We start from the raw sequence: 23458 nt of genomic DNA, 5'->3' as shown, positions 1-23458 counted from the left end.
TATTTCTAGTGTAGGGTCTAAGAAGAGAGAGAGAGGCTTCAGTAGCTCTGGTTCCTGCAATGCATTCTAAAATAAAGCACTGACTCTTTACTGAAGGCTTCATAAATGCTTACTGGCAAAACTTTAATTAACAGCTGGCAATTCTCGTACCTTTTCAGAGCAAAATTCTGGAAATTATTTAAAACTAGGGTATACCATTAAATTAATGCAGGTTAAGACTTCTTTTTATATTCGGATCATAGAGCTACTTGATAACTCCTACCTTTGCTCATCATCTTAGGTATAGCCATGCCGAATGGTAGAGGGATTTGCTGATCTGTCTTGACATTTTAGTAATAGTGCTATGAGATGAATGCTGCAGCTGTGGGAGCTGCTGATGAGGCCTAATATGAAAACAAAATAAAGGCATGTACACCTTGGAGAAATCTGCCGTAGTGTTGGGTTGAGGAACTTGTCAGGAACGGGAGAGCTTATGGGGTTTGTCATCAGTGAAGGGGAGGATGTGCTTGTATGCTGTGGTGCAGCATGGGCTCAGCTGTAAAACCTAGCCTGTGCTGGATCTGCAGTGTTTGGCTGTAGGGCAGGCGCAGATTGCTGCCATCTCTTTGAGTATCTTTGGTAGTTGGGAAGGCTCAGGTGGCAGGAAGGCTGGGGAGGAAGGGCATTGCTGGGCCGTGACACCCCTGTGTGGAGACAAAGGCAGATTGCAGGTGCTCCAGTTCACACGTCCCATAGTGTGCCTTTCAGTCAAGACACATCTGGTAGAACAAGGCTTAAAAAGTCTCATATACTGTGAAGGACTTGAATTATGACCAGTTCTTGGAGCATGTGACACGCACGAAGCATGTGCGTTCTTCCCAGTTCACTCATGCAGCGCTTCGCTCCTGTTCAGAGCGTGTTGGCTTTCCCTTGAATGAAGGGAAAGGCGAGCAGAAGCCCTGTGAGGAAAGGCGATTGGCACACTGCGCTATCCTCACGCATAAGCAGTGGATCACGCTGTCACAAAGGTGGACGGCTTTCAGAGCCTCATAGATTAGGCTCTGAAGGTTTCTTACCATAGGGTGGCAGATTAATGTTGGCAGGAAATAGTGAAATACATGAAAAACACACTTGTCCAGTTTGTGTACTGAGATGTTTCCTGTGATACGCTCTCAGGTTCTAACAATTTGAGCAAGTTGCTTTCAAAAAATTGTTTCTAGATCTCTGTGAGCAACTTGTGCCAAAGTTTGGTTTATGGTTTCTAGGTAGAATAGCAATCTAAGACTTATTCTCTCCATATAGTTATTTAGTAAATAACAGCGTTATACCAGTTATTTAGTTATCTGAGACAAAAGAGGCCAAAAGGAGAAACAGACGGCGAAACTTATTTAATCTGTCTGGTGGATGTGTATAATGTATACATCCACAGAACTACTCGTCCTAAGCTCCTGGTACAGAAAATGAAAATGTGTGCTCTTAAGAAATGATTCATTTGTTTTATTTAGCTATCTGCTTTAGGGCGCGATTTGTTTTATCACAGGCTCCTATCTGCGTTGATTGAATCTCCATTTGCCATGAGGGGGGACAGGTCTCTCGCTGGAGAGATGAGCACCAGTCAAGATTACTTCGAGTTTCATGTCTGTTAGCCTGATAATGGAGAGAAATTTTTGCTTTGATAATATTATAGCATTTTGTTGAAATGGAGCCTTGAATCTTTGTTTTCTAAAGTTAGAAGCTAATACAGACATTAAGGTAAGATGAACTAGGCTGGTCTTGCCTGTAATGTATAATCTAATGGAAACTTTATGGACAGGATGAATTGCTTAAAGAAGAGCTAATGTCTCTGAAACATACTGGTGTGTTTTTTTTTTTCTAAACAGATCTATTAGATCTATTCATACACTTTCAGAGATGGTTGAATCACGGTACCGTTGTTAAGTCTCTTAATAAGATGCATGTGATATTATAAAACTGCTGCTGCAAATCTCTGTTACAGAAACTGCAGTACTTTGTGAGGTGGGATATACAGAATCCACCACTGAGCCATGTCCCGAAGCGCCACATCCACACATCTCTTAAATACCCCTGGGGTGGGGACTCCACCACCTCCCTGGGCAGCCTGTGCCCGTGCCTGACCGCCTTTGCTGTGGAGAAATTCTTCCTGATATCAAATCTCGACCCCTGTGGTGCAACTTGAGGTCATCGCCTCGTGCCCTGTCGCTTGTGACTTGAGAAAAGAGGCACCCTTCTCACTGCAGCCTCCTTTTAGGTAGTTGTAGAGAGCAAGAAGGTCCCCCCTCAGCCTCCTCTTCTCCAGGCTGATCGACCCCAGTTGTTGTCCCTTCCCCAGCTTCATTGCTCTTCCCTGCACATGCTTGAGCAAGGCACTATCCTTCTTACCTAAAAAATTGGACACAGTGCTCAAGGTGTGGTCTCACCAGCACAGAGGACAATGGGACATTTGCTTCCCTGGTCCTGCTGGCCACACGATTTCTGACGGAGGCCGGGATGGCATTGGCCTTCTTGGCCACCCAGGCACGCTGCTGGCTGGTGTTCAGCTGGCTGTCAGACAGCACCCTCAGGTCTGTTTCTGATGACAACTTACAAACATCTGTGGAAAGACAGATCCATTCTGAATCTGTTAACTAGTATGTGTCTACATGGCATGAAATGAGCATCAGGGGTGTAGCTGAATGCTGGCAGAATTAGGGAAAGCTGCATTTTGAAAACATTAGCCACCTGGATTAAATGCTGCTCATGGTCAGTAAGTTCACCGACTAGAAAACCCAAATGCTAATGCTGACAAAACAACTTATAAAAAAAAAAAAAAAGTGAGATAATGTGAATTAAAAGAAACCTGGTCAAATATTTTCTGTGATATAATTGGCTCTCAAATATTTTTCCTCAGGCTGTGGCTTGGTTTGCTGGCAAAGCATGTCTGGTTGAAGTTTGCCTTCTCTCAGCTGCTGCAGTGTGCAGCCTCTTCAGTTGTGCTGGTAAAAGTGTGCAAGAGGTCACGTTGTAAACTGGATCACTGAAATGATCTGTGATTAAACTAACCCTCTTTTGGAGTGTGATGGTAGCAGATGTGTTATATCTGGAAGCGTTGGGTGATTGAATTTATAGTTAGCCCCCAGAACTCGACTGATGTAACTAAGGAGACAACTGCAAGAAAAAGAACGAAAGGGTAAGAGAAGCTGGCTTCAGTTTTAAAGGTGGTATCTTGGGTAACTGGACCAAAAGTTGATCCATAAGTACCATCAAAATGCTGCTTTCTTACTGTAGTGAGACGTTGAAAGAAAGAAATCCATTCTCTGGCAGGTAATGGTAGTGCTAAAAGGAAAATTTACGTTTCAACAGTCAGTGCTCTGAAAAGTATAGATACAAGAACTGCAATCTCTTAATTAGCATATTTAAATAGTATTTAAGGTTTAAATTGTATTTAAGGTTTGTATGCATATGCAGTACATGTATATCGATTAGTTTGTACCCACTTCCTGTTGAAAAAGTTTTACTTTTGGTATGTTTACTTCAAACTGTCTGTCTGGCATCCCTGTGGTCAGCTGTGGGAGCGTTATCTCTGAAGATTTATTTTAAACCCACAGAATTAAGAGTTAGTTGGTCTGTTACTGAGCCTTTATGTTAAACTGCTAATGAATCTGCATTAATTTCAACTAATGGGACTGCACCATTAATAAGTGTATTTTAGCTTCCATTTCAGTAAGCTTTTCTCCTATTGATTACTGTCTGAATATTTCTCCGTGGCTTAAACTTAACTGATTTTTGCTGTGGCTTTGTTGGCAGGTTAATGTTTATGTGTATTCTGTCATTTAGAGATGTGTGTTGAGTTTGTACAAACATTGTTGAAAATGTGCCAAGTGAACAAAGTAATCATGTACGAATTTCTCCTTACAGCTGAGTGTTGTAGATACTTAAATTCAGACAAGTTACTTTCTGTGACATCTGCCTGGATTTGCTCTATCCCCTTCCCTCTGCCAGTAATAAGTTGAGTGCTGGAGTTTGTGGGGTTGGAAGCTTCTATTACGTAGCAAATGGCTGTTTATTGTATTATGACACAGCTTTTACTTCTTTAATTTAAGGGTTCTAAAACTGTTAAATAATTAAGCATAAGGTATTGAGTATAGGATTAATTACGGGCAAAAACAGCTTTGCGTGGGGATGGGTGATGTCCTAGCGGCAGTTAAAAAGATTCTCTGTAATTTTCTTTTTTGCTTTTCTTTAATCTATAAGCAGTGATTAAGGTGTGGTAGAGATGGTTCTTACATTTATTTTAGTTTTACTTTTTTGAAAATACTTGCAGTCTGTTTAGGATTGAGACTCTAGAGTCGTCCAGTGGGGTGAGGCACAGTTTTCCAGTTGCTTCATACAGATTAAGGTTAGGATGTTTACATGTGTTCATGGACTTTTTTTTTTAGCCTGTGTTTTGAGGGTCAGGTCAGTATGATGGAATATGATAGAATTATAATAAAGCATTATGTATGAAAACAAAGTGAGTACTCAGCAGCAGTGTAAACAAAAACCCCAAGAAATTCTAAGGAAGGAGTACTGAACAAAACACAAAATGTTTAGAGGAAGGTGAGAAGAACCCTAAAGCCTATGGAATGACCTCTGCAAAAGGAATGACAAACTTGGACCTGACAAGGTTGAGCTGAAGCTAGGAAGGAAGCTAAGCCTGTGAGTTGCTTCAGGCAAGGTAAATAAGGATATGATAGTTCTGGTTTGGGGACAGACAGTTAATGAGAAGATGCACAAATTATCAGGAGACTGAAAACAAACAAGAGGAAGTGGTTCTTCTCAAAGCCCATAGTTAAGTTATTAAACAACTTGCTGCAGGATGTTCTTGATGCTAAGAAATTGCATGCTTTAATAAAGCACCTGCCTGGTTTCACTGTATGCGTGGGGGTGGAATCCATCAGGCATTATTAACATCTGTAAAGAAGCTTTCTGAATCTGATAAAGATAAGTAGGGTTTCATTATTCATTGTTACGTTTGCTGTTGTCCTCTGCTCTACCCTGTGCGTTCTCTAATGGGAAACTGTTCAATGTGTGGTCTAATGTAGCACATTTTCATCTAGCTTTGTACTTTCTGGAATAAAGATGGGATGGTATAATACGCTTCAGTTGGTAGGGGAAATTCTGTAAGGCTAGTGATATGGGATGTATTGGAAAGCAGATACCCCAACCATACTGGAGCTTCAGTCCTTTAAAGCTCTTGTGTGCAGAGAAGCCCCTTGGTGTGTGATTTTAATACCATGAAGGGCAGTTACTAAAATACAAAGGTGGTTGTTTTCTCTGAAAGAGTACAGAATCAAGCTCCCTGACTCAGTAATCTCAGCCTGATACACAACTTCCCAACCAGTGGGGGCTATTCTGTGCAGTTATTCTTTTCCTGTATTGGGACAACATCTGTTTAGAGGTTCCCCTGGTATTGAACAGGAGTTGTTCAGAGCATTAGCTTTAAAACAAAACCAGAACAACCCTTTCTCCTCTTGTTTCTTCTCTTCAGTCTCCTCTCAGGTATTTCTGGAGTGTTTTTTTTTCCTCTGGGTTACATTTGCTTCCTTTCTACATTCCCATTGATCTAAGTCCCACCCAGATAGGTGGTCATAAAGTAGACTGAGAAGAAGCCCATGTTTGTTGGCAGTTACAGGAAGGCTAATATTTTTGAGGGGAGTTCTCTAGGCATGCTTATCAAGTGTATTATGAGGTTCAGTTCTAATCGCTCACGTATGCGGTATGTGCTGCAATATGTGGTGTGTGTTTCAAAGCAGTACTTCACCTTTCTGCATGAATAAGGATAGGTTTGCTTTGGGTTAGAGAGCGTATTATAAACTTGGTGTGTCTTAGAGACAATGTTTTGTGCATGACTTGAAAAACAGACTTTTGTTTTCGTTTTCCAGTGGGAGGCTCTAGATTTGAATGACTGTGTCCCAAGTGTCCTAGGAAGCTCTTCATTTTTTTTACTATTGCTCTTAAGTTTTGGACACTCATTCTAGTTTTATGGGTGCCTATTGCCCATATATACCTTGCGAAGCCAAATCCAAACCAACTTTTCAATAGAAAAAATTAATGTGTAGAAAACTCGTTTGTAACTTTAGTGCCAGATTTTCATGCTATGGCATCTCTAAGTGAAATAGAATTGTTTTTTGTAGGAGCATTGGAAGCGTGGTGCTTAATAGCTGAGTAGAAAGCTACAGTAACGCAAGCCAATTAAGTTTTTTTCTTTTTAAAGCTTGATTAATATTCTCCCCTTCATCTGCCTCTCCCCTCCTCACCCCCCCCCCCCCCCCCCCCCCAAAAAAAAAAAAAGGAACAAAAACAAACCACCAGCAATGTTTATGTAATAGCTGCACTTGCTCTGTTCTTTGCTTCAGTTGTGAGGTTTCAGAAGTTGATTGATTTCATTCAAATTTTACAGGGGTGGAGGTGCTGAACTGAATTCCCACGGACTTTGTGGAAATAGACAGCTGGATAGAGAAGAGGTTATACCATGACTCCAGCTGAGAGAAGCAGTAAGGTGAGCTTGTTAAACATCAGAGAATCCTCACAGGACCCCCTTGTAATTGAATCCATATGAAACCAGGTTCATTAGTTTACTGCCTGTGAAATAACTTGTTTAGCAAGGAGTGTTTTTAATCTAGTGCTTACATTTTTGACTTGAGAATAGCTAATGTCAGGGGCTGTTGGCTTGCCAGCTTCCTTTTCAGAGCTTTTCTTTTTGAAGTTCCATTTTGAAACAGAGAAAATATATTCTAAAGAAAAAAAAATATAAAGAGCTGTGTTTTCTGTGTTTTATTGAGTTGGCAATAAGCCATCTAATTTTCATATTTCTAGCTGCTTTGTACTCAATGTGGGATGAATGGTTAGCTTTTTGATAACTACAGATTGTTAAACTTGAATTTAAGTTAAAGATGTAAGAAAAGTTTTCGGGAAGTTCTGTGTGAAATAAAATGTCAGAGAGACATAAAACCTTCTAAAACGGGTTTGAATGTGAATGTTTTGTAAATTGGCCCTTGCTTGTTTAACTGTCAGATCAAGTAGTAAGCAGGAGTTCAGCACAAACTCAGTTCCTGAGTTTTTGCTTTGTTCTTGTTCTTTTTCCTCTCATCCTGATTCATTCCCAGGAGTGCTGAACATAGACAGCCTACATACAACCTTCTTATCACCAATTTTTATAACTCTAGACAAAATATGAAATACATATATTTTGCAATAAACGTGCATCTAACCCAGATGTTTCATTTCAGCTTGTAAAGCTTTGTTCATTTGCAGTAATTACGGTATTAACTGTTAGTGCTTAAACTTACATACAAGATTTCATTCTGTTACTCTGGTATGTCAGTATGAGCTTTGTTAAACAGAAAGTTGTTTAAAAGGGAAAAGGTGAAAGTCCAAAGTCATGCCCTCAGAACATTGTATTGGAGAGAATTGTTTCATGCTGCAACACAATAGAGTATGCCAAAATCTAAAATAAATCAAGCATGTTCTGGTCAATATTCTGTGCTGCCCAGCTGATTTCTAAAGTAGCCAGAAAAGTTGTAGGTTTTGGCTCTGTCTTTATAGTGCTGATTTTAAGTGTTGCTTGCAAGGTTTCTAGTTCAAGAACATGAATGCCATCCAGCTTTGGTGAAATTTTCATTATTGCACTGTTGAAACTCACTTTAAATCTGTTGGTCACCACAGTGTGGCTTATCAAACCCTTTGCAAAAACTCTTGAAGGATTTTGTAAGTAAACTATAATAATTACAGTAATTTTAATTGCATGCCAGTGTAACTTTAAAAGAATTACAGAATAACAATTTTGCTTTTTTTCATACCTGTACATAATCTTGTCTCTGTTTTTTTCAGGTGTGCTTGGCAGTGACAATGGACTATTTATTTGCATCAGATACTCTTATATGAAAAGATCACAGTTCCAAAGAGCTTAAACATTATTTCATCTTCTGAAACAGAATGGCGGGCTTCAAACGAGGATATGATGGAAAAATTGCAGGGTTGTATGACTTGGATAAAACTTTGGGCAGAGGCCATTTTGCTGTGGTCAAACTTGCTCGACATGTCTTCACAGGTGAAAAAGTAGCAGTAAAAGTAATTGACAAGACCAAGCTGGATACTCTAGCTACTGGACATCTTTTTCAGGAAGTTAGGTGCATGAAACTAGTGCAGCATCCCAATATTGTACGGCTGTATGAAGTGATTGACACCCAGACGAAGCTCTATCTTATCTTAGAGCTGGGCGATGGAGGAGATATGTTTGATTACATCATGAAACATGAAGAAGGTCTGAATGAGGATCTGGCAAAAAAGTACTTTGCTCAAATAGTTCACGCTATATCATACTGCCACAAACTGCATGTAGTTCATAGAGACTTAAAACCGGAGAATGTGGTCTTCTTTGAAAAACAAGGACTTGTGAAATTAACTGATTTTGGCTTCAGCAACAAATTTCAGCCTGGAAAGAAGCTCACCACAAGCTGTGGATCTCTTGCATATTCTGCGCCTGAAATTTTACTTGGGGATGAGTATGACGCACCAGCAGTGGGTATGTCCTGTTTGAATTCAACTGTTAATCTAAATTTAAGTACCACGATGTACCACTCTGTTTCCTGTTTCAAGAGAATGCCATATGTGGAAGCCAGCTAATCGGCAAGAATTAATATTTTATCACTCAAATTACAGATGACTTAGTGTTGGAGCATCTCTAGAGGAGATACTCAAAAATTCTCAAAAAAATGCTTGAAGTTCTTTTTATAGGAACTGATGCAATTGCGTTTGTTGGAAATGACTTCTCTAGCAAGGTGAATGCAATGCTTATGTTTGTACTTCGTTAGAGGGCATGTCTCCTTTTCTTAAAAGTGTTTATTTTTTTAAAAATCCTCCCAGACAAAGTTTGTCATTCAGGTGAGCCATATAAGAATGACATTCTTACTGCTTACATATTCTGCTGTAAGGTGCTAGGAATCTATTTGCAGTAAGTATGGACTTTAGCTTTCAAACAAGGAGACAAGAAACTAACAAGAGCTTTAACACCCAATTCCCTCTGCCCTTTTCTTGTTTGAGAACTGGGAATACTGAGTGAGTTCCAGTTGCTTTTTTTTTTTTTTTGTTAAGCTACTTGATAAAGGGTCAAATAATTGTATATGCTGACAAGGTGTTCCTGTACACTGTTGAACTACCATTCTTGCCTTACACTTAATGTTTTTTTAGTTATTAAATTTTACCATTGTTGCTTGAATTTTTGAATGCCATTTCATGGCTTCTAATTCTGAATAGATATTTTACTGTGGGATTTCTGGACCTGAAAGTACTTTCTCAAATGTGCTATAATTAGGAATGTGACATCTCTTTGTTTGTGGTTTTGCAAATCCATGTTGATGCTACAGTTGAAAAATTATTTCTACTTGAAGTCAAACGTTTTAGAAGAGTTGGTTCTGGTTTTATCAGTGGCAAAACAGAAATCCTAATTCCTGAGTTCTTCAGTGTTTTTAGGTCTTTTTAAGAATCTTCTAAAGTGTGATTGTAACTGACTGCAGTGGCCTCTGAAACTAGATGGGGAAAAAGCATTTCTTAGATACTCTATTCTCTGTATTCTATACTTCTGTGGATTATTTCTTGAAAAATGTAGCAGTCAAATTTCAGAAGATGAGCCAAAACCTGAAATTTTGATATTTCTGCCTGACTGAAAATGCTTGAAAGAAAAAGGGTGTATGGGGATTTGGGGGGGTTGGAGGCATTGGGAAGAATTGGGTTATACATAGGTTAATGTATCCTCGCTCCTTAAAACCATGTAGCCAGTAGGCGAGAACAGTTAATCCATGGAGGATGGGGTCTTGGGAGGAATAGCAGCTTAAAATAGGTTTGTGTTTTTTTTGAAGGTCTGAACAAGACACGGAAACTTGGGATGCTACCTTTAAGTGGTCATCTTCTGATATTTTTTTCAAGTTTATAGCTTTTGATGCTGCATTTCGTATTCCATGATGATAAATTATCTGTTGTCCTACCGCAGTTTTACATATAAAAAGTTGTTAGTATTGAATAAATGGCAACTGCAATGCAACTATAACATTTGTGAGGGTTACTTTTAGAAACAAATGGTAAAGTAGTGTAATCTCTCTATTCAGCTCTGTATTTGAGGGCATTACTTGAAATACAGAAACATTAGGGTTTGTCTGAAGAGCTATCTTTTTGATACTTTGCTTTGAGAGATTTTCTAGTTATCTTGGAAAGCTAAATTGAAGAGTTTAAATCTGCCTTGAGCCTAAAAGCTTTGACCAGATGGTCCAAATTGAATTCTGTAGTTAATGAAGCACACTTTGGACCTCTTAATGATAAGTGCAAGAATGGTGACATCACACAAAATGTTTCGTAGAGGAATCTGTAAGCAGTTAGGTAAACTTCTAAGTGATAGTACTAGAAGAAAATGATTTGAATCAATTGATAGAGGTGGATCTATCTACCAGTCTGTCTTATAGATGGTGGATTGATGTGAACAGTAGAAGTTAAGTGAAAATGAATTTCTTCTAGCTTACGTTTAGTAATGCTAGTTAAGCTCTAATTACCAGATTTTTTAAATAACTAGCACTGGGCAGTTTTTGTTTGTTCCTCAGTGTACAGTCCCAGTTACTAGGTACTAAAATATCCTTGTCAGCAGATTGCAGTACTTCTTACTTTCTTAGTGGCAGTTTTCACCACTTTGTAATGCACTACGAAAGGGTTGTCAGGGCAGTATTTACTGTAAACTTTGATAGTTCATATTTTCACTCTGATTTGCCAGTAAGATAATGACCTTGAACAGTCTGAATATTCCCCTCTAACCGTGGGTGACAAGGTAAGATACGCCATGTAAGGTTTCTAAATATGACTTATTTGCATATTTTTAATGCAAACATTGTGGAAAAAACGAAAACAAATTTTAAATCCCTCTTTTTCTCATTCAAATAGAGTTGTAGTTGGAGAATCTTACAAGAATACATGTCTGGGGAATTTATTACTAGTCCTGCAACTGAGAAATAAATTTGTGCAAACTTTTATTTTAACCTGCAAAGATAAACTGTAATGCAAAGATGAGGTCATTGCTAGAGGACTACAAGTATGTATAAATTCAGAACTAGACATTTTAAAAAAGTTATATCAGTTACCAGTTACTGAGCTAGTAGTTTGCAAGGTGTGTTTATGTAGCTTGAAATAGTGTCAAAGTGCTGTGAACTCATTCAGCTGTTGGGCTGTTCATATTTCAAGAATAATGACTGACAATAGCAAAGAGGTTTCACCAGTTAGAATGAAATTACATTATAGCTGGACCAATCTAAAACTGGCTGCTGATGAGAAAGGAGGTCATGCTTTCTCAGTGTGACTGAATGATCCTGCCTCTTTGCAAGCATCTGCACACTTGATAATCAATTCAATTTACTAAAATGCCAAAGTAATTAAAAAAGAATTGCTCTGCTTATATTCTGTTCATCTTAGGGTATGCTTCCATTCATGATAATTAAAAAAAAAAAAAAAACACTTGCATTTATGTAAAATTGTCATTAAAAAAATGTATCAAGAAAAAATAGTATGTAGGTTTCTTGCGAGAGACTTTGTGACAAAAATGGCTTTTCTCATGTCTCTTGGATAATATTAGAATGACTAAAAAAAACTGTTTACACTTTGTTGCTACAGAGAGCTGAAATATTCAGGGCAAGCCTTTTATTAAGCTATACGCTTAATATTATGGAGAAGCTTGCTTTATGAAAAGTAACTGTTTCAGCTAGTTTAGAGATTAATCTCCCCTTTGTGAAGCTACTTAAAAGCTTTCACACTTGAAAAAGAGCCTAGGTAATTTAGGTCTGTCATTTCCTTTTGTGTTTAAGGCTGCAGTTAAAGTGATGCAAGAAGAGTATTAGGTAATGATCATATGTTCTCAGGGCTTTCCAAAAAGCTCGGTTAGATAATGAGAAGTTCTGTTGCTTGTAGTTTCCCATGTTGTTTTCACACTTAGTTAAAATTTGTTCTAGTCAGGGAAAAGTGAGAGGGCTCGTGTTGCACCTAAAGTTAATCTGATAAATCAAATAGACGGATTGCTTTAGATGAGATTGCCGTTCTGTCAGGGTCAGTGGTGATCCAGCAAACCCCAGCAGTGGTGAAAAGTAGCTGCAGATGAGGAAGAATAGGGCATGCCTCTGGTAATACTTTTACTTCACTTCTCTACCAGCATCAGCAAAGATCGGATCATTAAATAAGCAGAAATCGACTCTTTTCCGTGTGGTTGTTTAATTAGCTTTTCAGTTTAGTTGGTTCTTTCAGAGGAGAGTGAGATCTCTTTTAACTGCCTGGACTCTCTACGAATGGTAAGTGCTGTGTAGGCTACAGTAACTCTGGAAGGCACTGAGGCTTCTGGCAGGATTTTGTTTTAGCCAGGTATTCATTTCGTAGACGCATGGCAACGTTTGCAGAGTAAATTCAGCCTTCTGGGGATGAGAAATGTGCAAATTCAGATGGTAGGACTGGGACTGTTTATTTAGCATAGTTGAGCGTAGGCCTCTAAAATGGTGCTGCAGTACACAAATAGCAGTGAATAATTGATGATGGTGCCTACAGTGCTGCAGGCTGTCCTGTCCTCACAGCAATGCAAAGAGGATGGGGGAAGAAGTTCTTCATGAAAACACGTGGCTAACAATACTATAGTTACTCGAACTCAGTGCTAGTTGACTTTGTAGTCCAAATCTGCTTTGCTGCCTTCTTTCAAGTTTATTTTCCTGGAGTGTGTTTGGTCTTTCAGAGCTCCAGCCAGGTTTACCTGGTGCTTGAGCATTGCTAATTAATCCTGGTGACCTTATCTGGCCTGCATGGAGCTAATTCTGGTGTTTCTGCATGCATATAGCACTTTATTCACAAACTGAATGGCTGATGTAGGCATAATGCCCAGTGGCTGTGTACAGTGACCTCTTACCCTATAAAAATGCTGAATATAAGATTTGACAGACTTGACTCAAGGGGAAAAAAAAATAGTAAGAGGTTTGTAAACCGTACGTGGTATTGAATCACTCCACATACTTGACAGCTTTTTGGAATTTTAGTATGTTCGGAATTGGATCATAGCCAGGCTTTACAGAAATAAGCAGCAAAAACTCCTTTCCATTGATTGTTTTGTTTTGAAACCCCCCTTTTTAATGTTACACTGCAATGTGTTTTGGTAGTTGGATACATTATACAGTGAGCTTGAAGGTTTGATGGTGCAGAAAGCTGAAATACCGTAGTAAATAGCTGCTTCCAGCATAGGAGGGCTTCCCCTTTTGTTATTGCTTGCATCAGTGCAGAGCTGCCTCTCCTTGTGCTGCACTCTGTGTTGCTGACCATTTGATGAGCTGATTTGGTTAGCTAATTTGGCAGAAGACTCTACATTTTTCTGCAGTCTTAACTTCTACCAGGTTAGCAAATGGAGTGGCTTGTTCACTTCTTCTGAGTGGAAGAGCTGGCGCAAAGGAAGCGATGGGAGCTTCCAGAGTTCTGGGGGAAGGTGATAGGACCTGCCCCCTTTTAGTGTGAAGCAAGTTTAGGTTAGATCAGCTCAGCCTAGCTCATTTATCTTCCTGTTCCAGGCAAGAGAAACTCATTTGACTGAAAATGGGGGTCATTCATCAAGTAGTATTGCCATTGCTTTTTTTTTTTTTCCAGGAAAATAACATGTTCTAACTGTTCAGGCTGAAATGCTTTTTGGAGCAAAACAGGGCTTGATGCGAGCACCTTGTGTGTTGCAGTGCTGCTGTCTGTGCTCTTCTTGTGCTAGTGGCCAGGGCTGCTCTACCTTCTCCCTGCTGTGCTGTGCTCCTCATGCTGCACTGCTGAAGAAATGAGTCAAATTGGAAAAATGAGCAGAAATGAGCTTTTTGTACTTCTCAGAAGGGGCTAATTTAGAGAATTGGTTGTAGTGTGTGTTAAGAAAGCTTAAATCTTTAGCAAGCTCATGTCATGTTAACAAAGAATATACTTTTGTTCCATGCCAGCATGCAGCTAGTAACCTTTATTTTTAATGAAAGGGGAGTCCAATTTTTAGGTGATACTTTGATTCTAACTTTGATTCTGCTTTTTTGTCCCCTCAATCTAATTGCTTTATTGACAAGAAAATTACTTCAGTGCCTCAAATTAGTCAGAGGGTTATGCTACAGGTAGAGGAGCCTTGTATTCAGAAGTGAAGTTACGATGTGACAGAGCTATAATAAAGGGTGCAAGTCTGTGGTTATGATAACTTCTCAGTAAATCCATGTGACTTACAATTATTCACGCTGCCTAATATTTATGAAATAAAATTTGTATTCCATTCTGGATTACTTAATGTATGTCCTTTAATGCATTCACAAATAAATTGCTGGGTGAAGCAAAGAATAACTTCCCCGAGTGGAAGTACAGAGATGCTGTCAAGATAGACTTTGGTTACTAGCCTCAAATAAACTGCAGCTTGAGAAAGGAGATGCTTCTTAGTCATCTCCCCGTGCTCACAGGAGGACTGTTTTCACAATATTTCAAACTGCTGTTGTGGAGAAAGAATCCATTATGACAAATACGATCTCCACAAGACTGGAAGCTTCACTTCATATCTCTTGCAAACAAAGATTCAGATTACTTACATTCAGCCCATGACTGACTAATTTGGCAGCACGGATCTGGTGGGACCTAAATCAGTGCTGTACTACTGAGTTACAAACCAGATGCTCGAGTTTTGCTTGTTTAATCATTCATGTGCAGAGCTGTACTAAGATGTTCATTTTTGTAAATAAAGCATAAATTATGCAACGTACAGCTAAAACCTTGAGGAAAAGATGGTACAGTTGATTGGAAAGTATGAAGGATATCATAGGTATCAGAAGTCTTTGTGTTTTTTAATATATAAGTACTAAAGCAATGCAGCGAAATGTGTATATAAGTTGTATGTGCTATATAGACTTCAATATAGACTTAACTATTTATACTTCTGTTTTTTTTATCCTGGCTAACTTTCTTCTGGAGTGGTAGTGTTAGAAAGTTCAAGCAGATTTTGGTTTTAATTTTTTTTTTTTTACTGTAGATTCGGTAACTTCAGAGATGTGGCTAAGCAACAGAAACCAGAAGAGAGGATGCATTTCTAAATGCAGAACTGATGAATCGGTGAAACAGGCTATTTTGGAGTAAAGGCAGTGACGTGTGTGCAGTAAAACCTTTTACTGCTCGTGTGGGTTTCCTTGGTTTGTTAATGAAGAACATCAACAGTTTGTCTTCAGTAGTTTCATGCAATCAGCAGAACGCAGACGATTATTTTGAGGGGAAAAAATAAGCAATAGTTGCCAAACTGAATGAAAACAGAAATAATTTCCAAAGATAAGACCAGTTACTGATGATTATGTCTTAGTCAAATAAAATAACATATAGAACAGACTGTTTCATCAGACAGATGAGCTAATTATGAAAATAATTTGCTAAATGCAATTTGGTATTTATGCTCTCTCTCTTTTTTGAGGGATAGGGGAAGGAAAAGATTTCTCTTGATTCTCTTGTCTGCTCTGTGCTCTAATAGCACTAATTGGATTTGTAGTGCTTTAAGACAGGGAGAGTACACAGTTCTGCCTGTAAATTTTGGAAAGGTTGGCATTGATTGCAGATGATCTCTGCCTCAGTCTTTTGCAAGGGAGAAATAAATCCCATTTTACAAAGACTGAAGAAAAAATAGCTGAGTGCTGTGGTGATGCCACAGACAGTTGCATCTCTGGAAGCCGGGGAGGTCAGTGTGTGAGCTTATTCAGAGTCTTTTGCATAAAAAGTTAAAGAACGGGAGAATATTTCAAACACTAAAAATTAAATATCCTCAGAAAATATAATCTTCCTTCCTTACCCACACTCTTCAAATTTATATTTTGTCCCATCTGATCATCTTCCAGATTTGCCTGTGCATATAGTAGTGTCAAAGTACTTGGGGTGCACAGAAATGTTGATATTGCTAACACAGGATTATTCTGTACTGTTTTCCTGCTTTTTATGGATGTGTTGCAAATCTTCTAAGCTTTTTATCATGGGCTGGAAATACTTTTCTTATCCTTTTGAAGCAGAAATATATCACTGATGTAACAGGCACCGTTCAACCAGTTAGCATTATGATCCCAAGCTTTACCCTTTATTATAGTGTATAATTTTTTATCACCAAGCATATAAAAATCTATCTGCAGTGTTTGTTGTGTACTTTTACTCTGAAGCTATGTTTCGGCTTTTCAGGCAATGATCTGAAGTTGTTACAAATGCGAGTTTCCATTCTGTTTTCCATAGCCTATGCCGTGAAAATCTTAAATTTCAGTTTGTAGCAAGCACGCTTACCACTGTTATCCTTGTGAATTATTAGTCTAGACCTATTCCTGAGCCCACTGGAAGTTCCATTCCTAAATTCCAACCCAAATAAAGTAGTTCAGGATGAGGGTTTGTGTCCACATTAGAAACAACAGGCTTCAGAAATTGCCCAGTTGCTGTCTAACCCTGAAGATGCCTAGAGTGCAACGATGTGTGTGGTTTTTACATTAGTTTTTCACATTTAGCTCTGCACAGAAAAAAAACATGATACTGGAAGAGCCTTGAATTATCAGCATTCAAGGCTTATCTTCTACAGGTCTCCCCGGACTGGGCTTTCTCCCACAAACTTCCTCTGACGAGGTTGTAGCAGCAGTGGTGAGGACACTAATGTCATCAGGAATTGTCCCTGATGCTGGCTCTTGGGCCCATTTCCAGCCTGCATTTATCCACAGGCTGTAGATACCTTTGCAGTGGTAAAATAAACATGTAAGCATTCGTATCCTCTCCATAAAAGCTGGTTTTTGAGTTTCTTTGGTTATTGAATGAAATGGCTTCTCGTGGAAGATAACTATGATGTTCAGCTGTCACTGGAGTGTTTATTTTAACAGCCAACTAAATCCATATTTCATATTTCTGAAGAAGAAGGCTTCCTGCAGAAAGGTCTGTTTTAGCAACTGAACAATATGTGCTGTGTAAGCTGGAAAAAATACTTCCTCCACTACAGGTCTGAAGTAAACAACTTTATTAAATGGACTCGGTTTGTGTAGCTAAATGCAAATCTGCCCGTTCCAAAAGGGGCATGGAAATTTAGCTTCTGACGATCACAAATTCACAGAGCATACATAAAACGTGACAAGCATCTGACTGAAGCTGTAAGGATCCTCTGTAAACTGTAACTTTCTGAAATCCACAGTGCTGATTTTAGGGTTAAATCACAAACTTCAGAAGGCAACAAATGCCCAAAATGCCGAAGCCCTGCTCGGTGGCTGTGCAGATGAGCGTGGCTGTCCTTCGTTGGACAAAACAGCTGCCTGCCTGCCCGGCGGTGAGGACAGGCGTCGCACAGGCAGCCGGTGACGTGGTTTGGTTTCCATGGCAGTGACTTCGTGTTATGTAAGGAAGTTGCGTGTACACAGCCCTGGTTGTCATGGTTCTGGGAATCCTGCTTCAACAGCCCCTTCCTGAGCAACATTAGTTAGCAGCTTTCAAAACAGATACCCTCCAGTGCAGTTAGCTAGCTAATGCTTTTAAAGGCTAATCTCTCATTTCATTCAGGGCATGGCAAGGGTGATTTCAAGCTCCCAGTGCCTGATTTTTAAAGACTAATTCACATCTGAAGATCTTCACTGTGCTTTTGAAAGAGAGACCCTGATTTTGGCAACTGCAGTGCACAAGAGTCATGTGTCTTCCTTCAGCACCCTCACTTGAAGTTTTGCACCTAAATATGCTAAAGGCATGCAACACCTCAGGCATAAATTCTATTTTTTGCATCCATTTTCTGGAGAGACTAAATTAGGTGACCTCTGGGAGGATGAAGGAATGTAAGCTACAAATGTTGTTGACTTAGCCAAAGCCAAGGAGTTGTGCTTACAAAAAAACCCCACCCTGCTCCATTATCTAGTTAAGTTACCCATTGGTAAACTTACTTCAATATCTATATTTCAAAACTATAAAATTAAAAAACTATATTTACATTGAACTGCAAGTGGATTTTATTTTACTGGTGTAACTCATGTAACAGGTCCCAAAAAAAAACAAGTGTTGTTCTACATGCAGATCCTTCCCATGTAGTTTTGTCTTCTCCTTGGGGTATTTTGACTCTGCTTGTGCAACCCTTGGTGAACTAGTGCCACTCTACCTAGGGATGTGTTTTCTTCTCTGCTTTTAAATGTATTTCTGCAGCTTCTAATAATGTGCAAACAGTAACCTGTCTTAGCTGGGATTTTTCCTCTGAGTTGAGCCAAGTTATATAAAATTAAGAACGTTTTTCTTCTTTAAGTGAAGGCCACCCTTGAAGTATGTTTTTGGAAGTGTGCGGAGATCTAAAGAAAAGTTTCTATACCTAAAACCTTTGAGTTATTATTCTTCTTTCCCCAGTTATTAGTGGGTCTAATAACAGATGTTCTTTCTGGAAACCTTGCTTTGATGAGATGTCGGGCTCCTAATTTGCTGCTGCCCCAACATCTTTCTGGTCTGTATGCACAACTGTCTTGGCAAAGTTGATGCTTTTGACAAAATCAGAGCAGGAGGTCTTGACTGATGAGGTCTTGACTGATGCTTTCACTTTGTTTGATATTGTTTTCTCCCTTTGTAGCAGCCAAGAGCACTTTGTGGGATTTAGAAATAAAAGATCAAGGTTGCCTGCTGAAAGTGGTCCCCCCAGCAGCAGGACCTATTCTTCTTTTGCTCTACCTCCTATGTGAACAGGAATTCACAATAGCAGGGTACCAGCACAAGAATGGACAATGTAGTAACTTAATTGTTGATCGAAACACTTGATCAGTTGCATTCAAACAGCTTCCATCTTCCCTACGTTCCTTGGGATCCAGAGAACACACTTCTCTCATAATGAACAGGAATGAATAATAGAGGAGCTCTGATTATAGCAGCACAAAGCAGTATGGTAGAGCATTTCTGTGTGACTTGGTATATCATTTGGGGAAATACTAAAATTTTGTAATCAAGCACCATAAAAAAAAAATCTCAGATTCAACTCTTACGAATGTCTCAAAGACAGCTATTCTTCAAGACCTTGAATTTTGCCTCTGTCTTTAGCTAAATGGTGCTATTCTGGAAACCATGGGTTTCTCAAAATGTACTATTATTATATTAAAGGGACAACAAAACCCCATGTCTTTATTGGAAGAACATGCTTTCTTTTTTCTCCAAACCTTTTTTGCTGTATATTTTTCTGAAGTTATTTGAAAAATACGCATTTTTGGATTTCCAGTGGAGGAAAATGGAAAGCATAGAGACAGAATTATTTTTTTATGTGTATAGAATGACTTAAGACTAATAAATCAGGTATAAACATTAACATTTTTTACATGTACTGTATGGTCATTTAATTGTTGGTCTGTTAAGTCTTTCAAAACGATATGTGAGTATCACCTCCTATTTTGGAAAATCTGCTCTGAAGGTTTCAGCATCTAAACCTTGGATTTGGATGCTGGAAATTTGCAAACCGACATCCTTGTTTAAGATTGCATGTAGCTGTCTGGGTAATTGTGATAGAAACACCCGTGACCGATGCAGTTCTTACAAACCAGTTCTGTTTTTCCACTGTTCGTGCAGGTTTTGTGTGGTTTTAGTCAATTTACTTTGAAAACTTGCTTAATGTTTCCCTCCCATTTTTTTAACCACTTCCTTTACACTTAGGGCCATCCTTTTTACACTGTTTGGTGCGAGGAGTGAAAAATGTGATTTTTATAGCTGAGTAAAATTACCCCGTGCTGGTTTAAACAGTTCAAGTTGTGCGTTCGTATTACTGACGCTATTTTGGTGCTTCCTGTGCTGCCTCACCCTTCCGTTTTCTCAAACACCTGCAGATGCACTGGTTCTGATGGGCAGAAAGAAGCTCCGTTTGCCTGTTGATGCTGAATACTGCAAGGAGGTACTTTGGGTCTGAGCCTATACCTTACAAAAAGCCTCCTGGAAATCACTAAATCTCAGGATAGCTCAAGTGGTCCGACCCCCCTGCTCAGGCAGGGTTACCTACAGCTTTTTGCCCACGACCATGTCCAGGTGGCTTCTGAGAACACCTCCAAGGAGGGAGATCCCCCAGCCTCCCTGGGCAACCTGTGCCAGTGCCTGGCAATCCTTCCCGTAGGAGAGGTGCTCCAGTCCTTTCATCATACCAGGGAGCCCACAGCTGGACACAGCACTACTACTACCACCATTAAGAAAAGAATATCAAATAAATTTCTGCAACCCATTGCATCTCTAACAAGGTGCCAACTTGCAGCTCACCAGAAAGAGAACCTCATTAAAGATGTTGCCTTATTCTTCTGAGGGGTTGTTTGGTTGGGTTTGGCTTAGTTGCACCTGGAGTTTCAAACAAGTGATTGGCTCTAGTTACACTGGTACAGAGAATAGGCTAGGATGTCCCTTGATTTGTGAGACTACATACGAGGGGACAGGACAGGCGTCTTGAATGTCTCCTCTTTATATACCTGCAGCCATCCAAGCACTTAGCTTGGCTATACGAGGAGAGAGTTGCCATTCTGTGATTCTGGAGGGCTTGCAAAGATGACTCCCAGATGACATCTGTTGTGACTTCGTACAGTCTGCACTAAAATAGGGAGGGAACACGTTAAGTCTTCCAGTGGTTTTCTTCTTCAGTTTTCACACGCAGATTAGACTGACCTAGGCACGCTGTTCCATTGCAGTCTCGCTTCATAATTATTAGCATGCTTCAGGTCTGCTTAGACTTCCACACTGTCTGTGGTGCTGTGAGCAGAGTCATCTCAGTAGCCATGAGCATAGATGCCAAGAGGCTGAAGACCTTCAGCCACAGCTGTAAAAATAGGGTGTAAATAAAAGCCATGTAATTGGTTCTGCACGGTACTACTTCTTGGCCGCATCAGAAAAATGCCTGCTATGCTCTCAGGCTAACGAAATACACTTTTTGTCAGGAAAAAGTCTAATAGTGAATTTGCCTGTAGTATGTGAGAATGAGAGGCGGTTGCCAACCTGGTACTCTTCGCTGGGAGCATAAAAAACTTGGATTGTATGACCAGATCAAACAAAAGGTCTTAAGCACGTTTTTAGTCTAACAAAATGTTTCTCTGCATACACGTGATGACTTTTTAGTAACACAAAATGCATGATGCAATGAAACACAGGAGCAGTTCATTGCAGGATTGATATTTCATGATGATGAATCTGCATTTTTCATGCAGTGGTATGAAAAATAGTAGGATATTTCATCTCACCATTAGCAGGTTGGAAAGACCTATGGATATGAAGTGCAGGATATAGCATCTAATGGAAGAAATTATGCAGAACTCTCCGTTGTGTGCTGCACAATCAGTAACTACTCTTATTTTTTAAAGCAAACAGCAGGTTGGTAGCTGACTGGATGTGACATTAGGGCAAGCTACAGCTCTTCCTTTGCGTACAGAGGATGAGTTGGATTCTGCTCCTGCAAAGTTTTGTTTCTTTACGAAGTGACTGTACATACATGTTGTAGTTCTCCCAAAGTTATTTAAGCAGTAGCTGTCATCACAGATCCTTCCGAAGTGAAATCTCCCAGCGTGTGTCTCTCCAAGAAAAGCCAACCACACAGCTGGTGTGTAGTACGCTGTGTCACTGCTCTGTGTGCAAACCAGAACACTGAATGGATGCTGCCAGCTAAAAGAACACGCGCGGGGATGCTCAGTGCCTCCTCGGCGAGGCTGAAACACTTCAGGGCCTGCTGGAGTTTCCTATATATGGCGATTTCATGGAAATGTAGATGTTTTACTGCAATTCTTCTCCTTTTCTTGGGACTCCTGTGATATTTTAAGCTGGTCTCTTTGACTATTCCATTCTTCCTTCTGTTTGAACTTTTTTATGTGCTGACTTTGAATTTGTGCTTTAATTATTTCGCTTCCCTCCCCACTATTTTTCTCCCGGTTTAAATTTAGCCAGTGTACTTTTAGTAAAGCAAACATAATTTGTCTGTAATTACGAATGCTCTGTGGACTCTCCTCAAATCCTTCCTGCAGAAAGGCAACATGAAGCGTTTTATTTGGGGGGGGAGAGTGCTGAACAGAAAGCTGGAAGATGGGCTGGGCTGTACCACAACACGGGTTTCTCAGAGAAAGATAAAAATCTAGGAAGGGCGTTGCTGCAGAAAAGATGACTGCTTATAGAAACGCACAAACTCACGTGTTCTAGGTTTTGTTATCTGTTACGTGGTGAGAGAGAATGCACCAAAACTTCTTGGCTGCTTAGGATTGAGATCCTACAGCAGTGTAACAGAAATCAAATAACTGTTTGAGTTTACCTTTAGTACAAATTAGAGCTCCGAAGGAAATTACCCGGTAGCGTTCCTGTTTCTCTCTCAGCTAAACCGTAGGAAGTATGGGTTGTAGCCAGCAAAATAAGCATTGTGTGGATGCATGTGTGAAATTTACGTTGTTAAATAAAGCTGTAGCCATCCTTCGGCTTTAAATGCACGTCAAGTGCTTTGAGCAGACCCCAGAAAGCAAGGTGCAGTTGGGTGGCCAGCAGTGCGGTTCTCCCTTCAGCTTCTTGCAGGCCAGAGCTGGTGTGCTCTGCTTCCTGTGACCACTGCCAGCCACCGCCGCCCTTCCCTCAGGAGCTCTCTGCCTTTTTATTTATCTTCCTTCAGCTGTTTGGTTTCCCGTGTACAGATCTACGAAGCGCTAGGCTTTAAGACTCAAAGTTGCTGCTGAAATTGCCATAGCATGGAGTTGTATCTGAAGTTTAAGAGCATGGTAAATATAGTGTAGATTTGATTTGATATTTTTTAATGAAACTTTAGGCGACAACATCTAAGCTTCCTGTACTGAATGCAAAGAGACTTCTGAAATATTTTCTTCTAGGCAAACTTTTAATAAAGATTTGAATTAAATGTTAGCTTTTACAGCAAGTAGGAACCAACTTGCTTCGTGCCCAGCAGTGCTTCTTTTTCATCCTTTGGTTTGTCATTTCAGTGGGGACCAAGGAAGTTGTTAAACGTTTTTTTATTTTACAAAAGCAGGAATTGGAAGGAAAAAAAGAGTCTAATGGAGATCACTGTTAATTTTGTTAAAGACTTGATGGATTTCTAAAAGCAAACAGACAACAACAACAACAAAAACAGTGACCAAAACACCCACTTTTAATGATTGGCCCTTAATGTGTAAGAAAATAGCTTTACATAAATGATTTAATTCGTTACTTATCTTAGTCGCATTATTTATATTCGTATCTTAATAATACTTCACAGTTTTGATGTTAGTTATGTCTGCTTTCTCAACAGTTACTTTAAATTATATATTTACAGATATATGGAGTTTGGGGGTCATCCTCTTTATGTTGGTGTGTGGACAACCACCATTTCAAGAAGCAAACGACAGTGAAACTTTGACTATGATAATGGACTGCAAATACACCGTGCCACCTCATGTGTCCAAGGAATGTAAAGAGTAAGTAGAGTGCTAAAGAACTTAAGCAT

The 23458-nt window shown here is 39.5% G+C and overlaps 1 protein-coding gene across 1 annotated transcript in view; it reads left to right on the top strand.

The window, feature by feature from the left end:
- Positions 1 to 23458, top strand: part of SNRK (SNF related kinase) — a 41286-nt gene that overhangs the window by 6246 nt on the left and 11582 nt on the right. Inside the window, exons 2-4 of the mRNA XM_068674483.1 lie at positions 6419 to 6517; positions 7849 to 8542; positions 23288 to 23429. Coding sequence (XP_068530584.1) covers positions 7954 to 8542; positions 23288 to 23429 — 731 coding nt within the window. The 5' untranslated portion in view covers positions 6419 to 6517; positions 7849 to 7953. The remainder of the gene's footprint in view (positions 1 to 6418; positions 6518 to 7848; positions 8543 to 23287; positions 23430 to 23458) is intronic.

The sequence above is a fragment of the Anas acuta genome, chromosome 2, assembly GCF_963932015.1.
Source record: "Anas acuta chromosome 2, bAnaAcu1.1, whole genome shotgun sequence".
NCBI classification, from domain to species: domain Eukaryota; kingdom Metazoa; phylum Chordata; class Aves; order Anseriformes; family Anatidae; genus Anas; species Anas acuta.
This window is presented reverse-complemented; position numbering and strand designations above follow the sequence as displayed.